At 47.1% G+C, this 12,013-nt stretch overlaps 1 protein-coding gene across 1 annotated transcript in view; it reads left to right on the top strand.

Moving 5' to 3' along the window:
• LOC134441478 (AT-rich interactive domain-containing protein 5B-like) overlaps window positions 1–9,868 on the top strand; it is a 77,594-nt gene extending 67,726 nt beyond the window's left edge. The window contains exons 9-10 of the mRNA XM_063191810.1: window positions 4,926–5,115; window positions 6,124–9,868. Coding sequence (XP_063047880.1) covers window positions 4,926–5,115; window positions 6,124–8,439 — 2,506 coding nt within the window. The 3' untranslated portion in view covers window positions 8,440–9,868. The remainder of the gene's footprint in view (window positions 1–4,925; window positions 5,116–6,123) is intronic.
• Window positions 9,869–12,013: the final 2,145 nt, after the last annotated feature.

Raw genomic sequence — 12,013 nt, 5'->3', positions numbered from 1 at the left:
TCCTATGGGGCTGATATGAGTCCAGTACCTAATCTGCCCTATTCAGCCATTATTGCTTGACATGAACGAGGCCAGTGGTGGGGAAAAAAGGTGAATGGAAATGACCCAGGCCGTGTATAAATATAGCCCTTCTTTTCTCTCTCTCTCTCTCTCTCTCTCTCTCTCTCTCTCTCTCTCTCCTTCTCTCTCTTTACAGATGTACAGCACCGTGAGTGCCTGATAACCTGTAGCAGAAAGCATGACACTGGGATGAGCTCTCTCTCCCTCTCTCTGGGTGCATTCCAATATGCGACCTTGCGTCCTCCGCTTGTGCTTGTGGCCTCATGTTTTGCTGATGCCCCACCTCCGTGTAGAAAATAATGAAGTTTTCCCGCTGTCAGCCTAGCCACAACATTTTTTTTATTTGTTATATATATTTTTAGGGGCTTTTATGCCTTTATTTGACAGGACAGTCGAAGATGGTGACAGGAAGCGAGTGGGACAGAGAGATGGGGGAGGATTGAGAAATGACCCCGGCCGGACTCGAACCGGGGTCCCCGTGGGCGGGCATGCAAGCCCAAATGTGGGGGGCTTAGCGCGCTGCGCCACAGCGCCCCCCCCCACAACAATTTTTGGGGGACTATTCTTCATTCACCTTCCAGTTTGCAAATGAGAAAATGACTTTACAATTCAGCTTTTGCGAGATATTGAAATATAATGCTGTTGTTGTCAGTGATGTCATCACAACATATTGCTTCCTGGTACAAGGCCACAAATGGAGGACGCAAGGTCGCATATTGGAACGGACCCCCCTCTCTCTCTCTCTCTCTATCTATCTCGCTCTCTCTCGCTCTCTCTCGCTCTCTCTTTTATCTGTCTCCCAGTCTCCCCGTAGTGAAGAGCGAGTAAGCCCCTTACGTAAGACTTATTACAGTGTTGCTGCTTGGCAGGGCTCAGCTGCCTTATGTCACACACGCAGAGCAATGCTATCTTTGCCACATAGCTGGATTGGCCATTAGGCATACAGGACATTTGCCCGATGGACTGCTGATGATTTTTGCCTGGTCCTCCCCTCAATGTAGTGGTATCAGTCATCATGCCGCTACAACTGACTACTCAGAGTCAGATTTAAATATTTGTTTTGCCTGTTGTGGTCAAAATAGCTCATAATAGATGACTTAAGTAGGGCTGTAACGATACACTCAACTCATGATTCGGTTCGTATCACAATTTTTGACCTACGGTTCAATACACCCCACGATTTCTGAAATGTATCGCCACTGAAGTTTGGAAACACTATCACATCAAATCATAAGGTTGTTTTCTGGACTAATGGGTAATAAAACTTTGAAAGGGCGTATCACGATACAGTATCGTGACTCTGTGTATCAAGATTTCTCGGTTCGATACAATATCGTTACAGCCCTAGACTTAAGATTGTCACAGGCGGCAATGTCTCTCTCTATGACTGGCGGACCAGTCTTGGCTGAAAATGCCCAGCCTGATTTTTGGTCCCAGGCCAGCCCTGCTTTGCCACACTGTAATAACCCCACTCACTGATCCAGCCAGTCACTTACATGAGTACTGTAAAAAAATAAATAAAAAAAGGTCAGACTGTTCCTAAATGCGGTCAATTTAACTGTTTTTCTTTCTCTTTTCCTTTCCCTCACTTACTCACTCGCCCTCTCACAGCCTGCCTGACTGATAGCTTATATAAGGCAGCTGCACTTTTTTAGGGTCTGTCATAATAATAGGTGTTATGTAAGTACCTGGTATGGAGATGCATACAGTAGGCTCTTATGAGAGATGTCAACACCTGTCAGTACAGGCCGTATTCATTTAAAGCTGTTTCGTGACATTTTAGCCAGGGAGGGGGATGAATAACGGTAAGCTCCACATTACTGTATGTTTAAAGAGACTGTGTGGTTCTCTCTCTCTCTCTCTCTCTCTCTCTCTCTCTCTCTCTCTCTCTCTCTCTCTCTCTCTCTCTCTCTCTCTCTCTCTCTCTCTCTCTCTCCTCTCTCTCACACACACACACACACACACACACACACACACACACACACACACACACACACACACACACACACACACACACACACACACACACACACAGATATGAAAGATAAATAGCTAGTGTCAACAGCTGGGAAAAGACTATAATCACCCATAGACCCTGAGAACAGAAGAGAAGGAATGCGTTTATGTATCACTAGTTGCCATGTCAACCGTGCTCGGCAGATAATCACGTCAGATGAATGAACTATCGCTCCAGAGAAAGATATCGCTAAATTACCTGCAATGTAAACGCTGCACCAGAGTTCTCAAAAACAAGAGTACCATAATTCTCGGTTGTCTAGGCTTCCTTGAATGATGATGTCACTGCTCCGAGTGTTTTGTTTTGCATTACAGATGGGATTTTTTCCCCTGTTGGCCCAGGAAAATAAACAGAGCCAAAGGGGAGTTCACAGGCAAATGCATAAATGTTGGGGGTTAAGGGGGCTGTGTGTGTGTGTGTGTGTGTGTGTGTGTGTGTGTGTGTGTGTGTGTGTGTGTGTGTGTGTGTGTGTGTGTGTGTGTGTGTGTGTGTGTGTGTGTGTGTGTGTGTGTGTGTGTGTGTGTGTGTGTGTGTGTGTGTGTGTGTGTGCGTGCGTGCGCTCGCACGTGCTGGTCGGTGAGGTTCAGTTTTAACTAGTGCATTGAGTATTAGGCAGTGTTTTCCTTGTGTTTTTTTGTAGATTTTTTTTGTGTGGATTTACTGCTCTGTTGTTTCTATAAATGGAAATAATAGTGTGTGAGAGAGAGAGAGAGAGAGAGAGAGAGAGAGAGAGAGAGAGAGAGAGAGAGATTGTATTGATTGGATAAAATGTAGACAACACAATTCATCTAACAGAAGAGTTGCAAGCCTCCTCCAGAATCAAGCCGCATCTGCTGCTCCATAATGCTGTGCTCGTACAGGTCAATAAAATGATGTCTGTGTGGCGGTAGCGAAGCTGACACTGTCGGATATTGTAAAGTTTTATGTGTTTTCTCTATGGGAGTTGGCTGCTGCATTTGTTGTTTCCTCATCCAAGTGTGTGTCCCAGGAAGATACATCAGGTACAAGGTTTATTGACCAACAAAGCAAAGTTTATTCAAGGTTAGCAGTAAACATCTTTATAAAAGAGTCACATAATTTCAAAAGCCTAGCGGAACAATCTGCTCTTGGACACAGTTTTTTATTGGCGATGTTCAATCCCCAGCCCCATTCTTTTGAGTTCATTGATCTGGTTTTATGTCTACACCACATGTCCGAAAGCAAGCCAGCGCTGACTGCATGTTGCTCACCAATGCTGACTTTTACATTTTCTGTACTATTTGCATTGCACGCTTGTCCTGTCCTGTCCAGGCCGTGAGGTAGCAGCATGCTTGCTAAGTCTGGTTCAATGTATATTTTCATAATTAGGGCTGTAGCGATACACTCAACTCACAATTCAGTTTGTGTCACAATATTTGACCAGCGGTTCAATACACCCCACAATTTATTCAATGTATTTTTTTTAATTAATTGATTAGATTTTTTCACATTTGCCAAATTATAAAATAAAAAAATATTAATACATTTTTCTGAAAGGGCATATCAAAATACTGCCTTCTTGCACCATGATACAGTATCGTCACTCTGCGTATTGCGATTTCTCGGTTTCATACAATATCGTTCCAGCCCTAATCATAAGCGTGCACAGATAGGGACGAGGTGGTGCTAAAGCACCTGCCCCTTTGCCCGACTGGACAAAAAATGCCCTTTCTTGAAAGTTTTTGTCACAATGTTACTGTGATCCATGTTGACATGATAATCTACAAATGCTTCATGATCAAATACATGTTACAATAATGACTATTAGCTCAGTAAGGTAATCGGAAGTTCCACATGCCCCCAACACCCCCCTTCAGCACCTGCCCCCCAAAATGTCTGTGCACGCGACTGGCTCTAATAATAATAAAGTTGATGATGTTCTCCTGCTGGGAGATGGACTGATGGGAGTTGTGCTTACTCAATGATGCTCTGTAGGCGGGAACTCTTGAAATTGATTTGTGTAATGATGAAACAAGCGATTAACAAGCAGGGGCCGGAGGAGTGCCAAGTAGCACCAAAGAGCTTGCCCACCCACCCTTGTGGGAAAACAGACAAGTTAGGAATCAAGGCAGGAATTAAATATGCTCTCTGCAGAGTACACGTGCGTGTGCATATTTCGTGCATGACTGCATTGCCATGCATAAATGCCAAGTGCGCATGATGCAAAAATTGCACAACCACCAAGGGCGATCTTGTGTGTGAACGAGAGCCATTGATCTCACGGAGTGGTTAAACTATGGCGGAAATGTTGTGACTGGCTCTCTCCCCTGTAGATGATACCTCCAGTATCACGTGTACAGTAGTATGCTGATAGCGTTGGAGTAAGTGTGTTTCTGTGTGTGAATAAGGTCACTCAAAAAGCCAAAGGACAACATCACGTTAGCCCCATGACCAGGAAATAGTGAAGTGCCCACTGTGTATACTTCATTGCAATCGTTGTTCCATGTGGTTACACATACCTTGTGTCATTTCAAAACAAACGGAAATTCCTTCAACACTCTGCGACTGCATTGCAGAAATATAGGCTTTGGTGCAACAGGGACCTACAAGGGGAAGCCTCCCTGCAGCGTCAAAGGGCGAAACTGAAACTGTGATATTTTGCTGTATCATTCTCCATTTTAAAAAGGGAGTGAATATTTAACTATCTATGACAAGGTTACTTATCCTGTCATGGTTTTTTTTTGTTTTTTTTAAAGAGTTGATGGTCTCAATGTGTTTCAGAGCTCCACATAGAGCAGTGTGCCTCACGCTAGTCTTTGCTGTGATGTTCACCCCTCTTTCTTTCTCTTTTTCTGTTTCCCTCCATCCCTCTCTCCATCCCTCCCTCCAGGTTACTCCTGCCATATGAGCGGCACACTCGAGGTCAAGATGACAAGCCTGGCGCAGAGTCCCGCCCTCTCAAGGCAGAGCCCCTTCCCATTGGAGGAGGCAAGCAGAAGAGCCCCTCCCCTAAATGCCCCAGAGCTGGCCCGGTGCCAGACCAGCAGCCTCAGAGTGACACAGCAGACCAAAAGCCAACGGTTAGTTTATCACTCATGATGAAAACTGAGATTGAAAACATGAGAACTGAAAATAAAGTCTATGACACTAAGCTGCAGACAGTTTCTCTTACTTTAATGTGACGTTTCGGGCAGCATGCCCTTCATCAGACATATCCGGCGTGCCCGAAATGTCACATTAAAGTAGGCCTAAAAGAGAAAAGGGAGCTTGGTGTCGTAAACTTTATTTTCAGTTTTCATGTGACTTAGCTAGTCCTGCACCCAATCTTTTTGAGACGGATGTGTGTGTTTTTTTTCTTTGTTACACTTAATTCATCAGCTGGCTTTTTGGACATGGTGGTAATATAAATAAATAATGAGACGCAGTTTGTGAGTGCGGATTTTTCTTCCTTAAGTTGTTACACTTAATTCATCACTCACTCATGTGTGACCCAACACCAATGCGATAGTCTTATCATCACACACATTACTACCGAGTTCAAGATCACCCACAGCCCAATGAAACTGTCTCAATCTTTCCTTAAAATAACTATCAGAGACCGTTGTAATGACTCTAATGAGATATTTATTGTATGGCGTAAAGAGGGGAGATGATAGCGTGTCTAGTAACTAGTCTGTAGATATACATTTTGCCATGTATTCATCACAAAATCTAGAAGTTGAACAAGTCAAAGAGGCAGAAAGAGATACATCAAGGAGAACACGGTATGTTTTAATCATTACTAGTGCTGTATACTAAAATAGACATCATTAGATCAAAGGAGATTTTTTTTTGTTTAATGATGGTGTAGCACCCTCTGCTGGCTTGTATGTTCCACTGCACTGCTCTGTATTTCCACACACTTGTTTGTTTATGAAACAACTAAGCTTTTTAGCCACTAAGCTATTTCTGTGTGTGTGTGTGTGTGTGTGTGTGTGTGTGTGTGTGTGTGTGTGTGTGTGTGTGTGTGTGTGTGTGTGTGTGTGTGTGTGTGTGTGTGTGTGTGTGTGTGTGTGTGTGTGTGTGTGTGTTTGTGTGTATCTGAACAGGTTTCAGATGACAGTGAGGGTTTGCACCTGAGAGGAACCGCCAGAAACAGGAAGGCAAAGAAGGAACCAGACCTCCAGCTTCCTGTAAAGCAAGAAGAAGAAGAAGAAGAAGAAGTAGAAACCCTACCCGCTCAGCCACAGCACCATGACAACCACCACCCAGCCAATCACCTCGCCACGGACATCTCGCTCCAAACCAGTCCCAAGCCATCAACGACCTCTTCACCGCCACACTCCCCAGGAGGAGGTCTCGCCCCCCAGGAACCAGAGTCCTCCCGGGGCAGTGTCCCCAAAGAGGACTCCCCAGCCCCACCTGCCCCCCATCAGACCTCCATCACCACCACCACAACCACCACCATCAGCATGGGTTATCCACTGGAGTCCTGTGACGAGGAAGGGCAAGCGCTAAGCCCAATAAAAGAGTTGATGACCAATGGCTCCTACCCAGAGCCCCCACCACTAAGCGCGTCTAGAGTGCATGAAAGTTCCTCCCCGAACGCCCCGAGCACCCCTTATTTCTGCGGCCCGCACAGCGTCATGTCCCCTCTGGCCAAGAAGAAGCTGTTGTCCCAGGTGTGCGCGGCGGGAGCGGGAGCGGGAGGGGGAGGGGGCGGGGCTGGCGTCCCCCAAATGTACCCCTTGGCCAGCGCCACCGTGGTGGTGCGCTGCGACCCCGTGGAGTGGGGCAGCGGCGGCGGGCTGGGTGTCACGGGCATGGGCACGCTCCTCGAACCCTCGATGAACCCCCAGAGAACCCCCTTCGCCGCTCATCCCGCCAGCCCCGAAACGGCGCCACCCATGCCTCGACCCTCAGTCATCCAGCACGCCCAGAGTTTCAGGCCCCTGGCTGCCAGTGGCCCTGAGGACGAGCGGAAAAGCCCGCAGGGCTCCCAGTCCTACCGTGGAGGAGGAGACGCTCCGGTGAAGAGCCAGTCCCTGGCCTCCCTGTCCCACTCCCAGACCCAGCACCAGCTCAGCTCCAGTTCAGACCTCTTTGACCACCAGAACCACCACCACCACCACCACCACACCACAGCCCAGGAGGTCCAGAGGCCCTGGGAGGAGCACAACCACCCCCCTACCCAACCACCTGCCCACCCTCCCAGCACGTCCTCGCCCTCGGTCGGCAGAGACGAGGTGTTTTACTCCTCCCCGCACCTGCAGAGCCTCTACCACCACACCAAGCACCGGCTCTGCCAGCAGCAGCAGCAGCAGCAGCAGCACCACCACCACCTGGGCGCACAGGTGTACTCATCCAGGTATGCGGAGGGCGACCCAAGTAGACAGGTGGCCGCCGGACCCACACAGAACGATCCAGATGTGGTTATCGACGAGAGGCACTCGACCCCACCTCGAGTTCCCCCTCCTGAGTGCCACGGCGGGAGAGTTGCAGGTGCTTACCACTCGCCAGTAGTCAGCGGTCACCACGCCAACCTGGGCCTTCCCAGGCCGGCTCTCTGCAAGGGCCCTTTCGGCAGCGGCCATGCCTATAACACAATGCAAGGGGACTTCAGAACAACAACAACCCTGCCTGCCTCCACACCTCCAGCTGGTGTAGTAGATGCACAAGTCAAGGAGGCCTGCAGGGTGCCACCAACGCATGCCAGAGATGCCAATATGACCTACAAAGCAGCGGGTACCGTGGTGGGTATGGGTGGAGGACTGGCAACGGCGAGGGAAAACGGCGGACTTCAACAACAGACAATAGACGCCGCTAGACTCCCCCCCAAGCGCCCTCTGGTGGAGGCGAGAGAGAGCAACACACTGCAGCTGAAGGTGACCCGGCCCTCGTCGCCCCTCCGGCCCTCCAGAGACCCCTCGGCAGGGGGGTGCACTCGGCCGTCCGAGAGGCAGGGCGAGGAGGCCGAGCCCCCGGAGCCGGCGAGGGCCGTGCACTTGAACAGCTACTCGTCCCAGGGGCACCACCGGGGGGCTCTGCACGCTCCACACCTGGGCGGCCTGTGCCCCGTCGTGGGTGCTTTCGGGGCGCAGGAGGCTTGCGAGGGGCCGCGGGGGGCGGCGATGGGCTACCTGCCGCCCCATCCGCTGGCCTACTTCAAGGGCCAAGGAGGAGGTGGCGCCCTGCCCGCTGTGGTGGCGCCGCCGTTTGTGCTGCACGCCCTCATGATGCAGGGCCAGCTGGTGAGGGCATCTACCCCCACGGGGCCTCACCACCACCACCACCATCAGGCCCCGTCTGCCGGTCGAGCGGGGCGGTTCGGTGAGCAGGTGCCCAGTGTTGTGTACCCGCTTCGGCCCTTCAACACGCCACAGGCGTACCCCGCTGTTACGGCCCAGCCCAGCACCAAGCTCTGATATCGCATATGAACTTGCAGTACTGTACATACAGTACAGGCGAACTGTCAGGACAGTTAAAACATGGTGGTACATAAACACAGGTGCACTGCAGACTGGTTTACATACACACGCATATGCATGAATAGGACAGAGAGACATGTTCATGCACACACACACACACACACACACACACACACACACACACACACACACACACACACACACACACACACACACACACACACACACACACACACACTGTGCACATTGTTCAGGGGTGGCATTCTCGAAAGCGTCTTTGCTAACGATGGTAGCAACATCCTTCGTAAGAGCGGCTCAACTCTCACTCGACAGCGACGCTCACCACTAAATCCAAGGGAATGGTGTTACGTCTTAAGACGGTCTTAAGACGGTTAGCAACGACAAGAATCGAGAAACAGACCCCAGGCTCATGCACACAGTGGTGACATTTCTGAATGTCTATACTACAAGGTTTTGGTTATGGTGTTCATTTACTGAGAATTTGAACATTTGAGGTTCTTTCCATTATTGTAAGTCACGTACGACCTTGTGCCTGTGGCCTCGTAATGACGTCGTAAAACGTCATTGACGTCAGAATTTAATTCAATATCTGGCAGAAGTGCATTTCAAAGGTCATTTTCTCATTTGTGATCGGAATGTTGAATGGGGAAAGTCCCCTTTAAAGTTGTTGTGGCTATGCTGACAGCAGGGAAACGTTTCTATTTGTATTTTTTATTTCTCCACGGAGGCGGGGCATCAGGGAAGCATGAGGCCACAAGCACAGGTCGTGGACGGGAGTTGGGATAATGGAATGTACCCTTGAACTTTGCGTGCCACCTTAAAGGCCACCTTACATTATGTGAAAAACAGGCTTAGTCTTACATCTTACCATGCTGTACAGACAGTACTTTGTTGGATCATATGATTTCCATTGCAGCTCACCGGAGCATAAAAGCTCATTGACATTCTCAAGGAATTCTCATGGAGACTGACCATTATTTGTCTTGTGTGTTTCACACGCATCTCATGTTTAATCTGCAAGCGCAGGACTGGCTTACTTTTCAAAAAAAAATGTGGTATCGGCTCATCTTCAGAGACTGGGGGGGGAAGCCAATACTCAGAGGGCAATCTGCATCTTTAATGTGCAGAACAAGACAAACCAGTCTGAGGCAGATCTAAGACACCTTCCGTTCTTCTCAGAAGAGGAGGACGGAGGGGGGGAGGCAGAGGGAGCCCTACCGGATCACAGAAGGTTATTACGCAATTAAATAAACAGAGATGATGTTATGTGTTGGGGATTCCTTAGATTTGTACCGCTAAGCGCCCAGTCACAAGTACTGTATATCATCAGTTGTACATCTGTACAGAGATGTCGTGTATATTAAAGGGTTTCCAAAAGGAGAACACAAGTGTGTGTGTCTGTTTCTAATTCACTCAGTAAAATGCAACAGATAAAGACAAATACATGAGTTGTGTAACTTAATTATTTTTATTTACATTCTACAAAATAAAACCTTATATGTTGTCTTCATATCTGCCCCATAACACTAATAGTCAGGGTCAATTTTCCCAAAAGATGAACCCTGAAGGCAAATTGTGTTAATTTTTGGTATACAACTGATTTAGGGGTATTCAAGGGTGCTGAATCCAAATCTGTTGTATACCGGGCGCAAAAATGTACGGAAATGCCTCAAACGGGCAAAATCCAATATGGCCGCCGACAGTAGGGGTGCATCCCAATATGCGTCCTTGCCTCCTCCACTTGTGCTTGTCTCCTCGCCCCGCCTCCTGGCCCCTCCTCCGTGGAGAAAATGATAAAGTTTCCCAGCTGTCAGCCTAGCCACAACAACTTTTGAGGGACTGTTTTTCATTCACCATAACAATTGCACACGAGAAAAAGAATTTACAATTGCGCTTTTGCAAGATATTGAATTAATTTTCCGTTGTCAGTGACATCATCATGAGATCACAAGCAGGCAAGTGAGCAAGGGAGGAGGGAAGTCCGCATATTGGACTCCACTCCAGGTTAAAATCTCGCAATCCCTTTTCTTTTTGACTATACAAGGTATGAATGTGAAAATAAGACTTATTTTTATGTTTTCATATATGGGGAACCCCATTCTGTCATCAGATTTAAGGTCAGATTTGAAGAAAATGCTTATATAATTGGCTGGCAGCTTTTTTAAAACAGGGAGCCTCATATTGTCAACGATTTTTAGCATTATGATCAAACTTTCAAGATCCACAGAAAATAATGTCTGATGTCTTTGTGAACACCAATACTACCACAAACTGCACTGAACTATCTACTTTCACCTGAAAAAAGAAGTTTGTGTCTACCTATTTCCATTCTTTAGTTACTGGCAGTAGAACATGGGATGACGCCTCTAAAAAAGCACTGATTTCTGACCCAAAAATAGTACACTTCTGTGTCCATATTTTTTCTTTCAGGACAAAGTGCCTATTTATAGTGTTCATGTTTGGTATACAGCATTTCCATGGGTTTTGAAATATGCTCAATTCAAATCTGTCGTATACCAGGCTCAAAAAAATCCTATAATGCCTCAAAATGAAGGAATCCAATATGGCCGCTGTCACCAGAGATATACATATCTTTGATTAAACAAGGTGAACTCTTAAAAACATTATGTAGCTATATGTTTTCTTTTCATACATGGGGAAATAATGTATGTAATCAAATTTAAAATTATAATCAAAGGTAGTCAGTGTAGTCAGGCAGTTCAGTGTAGTCTGAATTCATGTTTACAACCATTGTTTTTCATGCCAATTAACTGACAGGCTAATTTCTATTGAAATGTTTTGTCTTATTTCAATTGCTTATGCACAATGAAATGTGTTCACCTCAGCCCACCTCTTCCATTATGACAAAACTATACACAGATAAGTCTGTATGCCTGAATGTACCTTCATCTAATATGAATATCTAGTTTTGGGAAGTTATTGTCTGCTGATTTTATTGCCTTGTTTAGATTAAATCCTTGAACGGTAGAAAGGTGAAAGGTGGAACAAAAGACAGGTTGATGTCATTGTGAAATATTTACTTTCTTGATAGTTAGGCTATCTCCAATCATTATCAAGCTCCTCCTACTCAGTGATTTGGACACTAGGCCTACATGTTTAGACACTACATAACACCAGGCACTACATTGTAATTTTGCTGCAGCTGTAGCGAAAGCAATGGAATTGTTTTCCAGTGATTAGTCCTAGTCATACTCTTTGCTATCTACATCAGAAGCCACACAATGGCATATTGTGCCCCCTCATTATCAAGCCAATGTACTGAGGCAGGATCACATACTACTCCACCCTGTCCTCCTGTCAGTCACTGAAACGGGATGGCTGAAATTGAATAGGGCATTAGTCCCACTACTCCTGTATCTGCCATTCACGAAGCATGAAAAGACATCACAACTTGTGCTCGCCCCAAGGAGTGCCTCATCCCCCTCTGGATCTGCAAGAAGAGGCATGGAGTACATGGAGTCATTCAGTTGCTGCAAATAAGATAAATTTGTCTTGGGCATACATAGCTGTCACATTTAAGCGAACAACT

The sequence above is a fragment of the Engraulis encrasicolus genome, chromosome 24 (assembly GCF_034702125.1).
Source record: "Engraulis encrasicolus isolate BLACKSEA-1 chromosome 24, IST_EnEncr_1.0, whole genome shotgun sequence".
Taxonomy (NCBI): Eukaryota; Metazoa; Chordata; class Actinopteri; order Clupeiformes; family Engraulidae; genus Engraulis; species Engraulis encrasicolus.
This window is presented reverse-complemented; position numbering and strand designations above follow the sequence as displayed.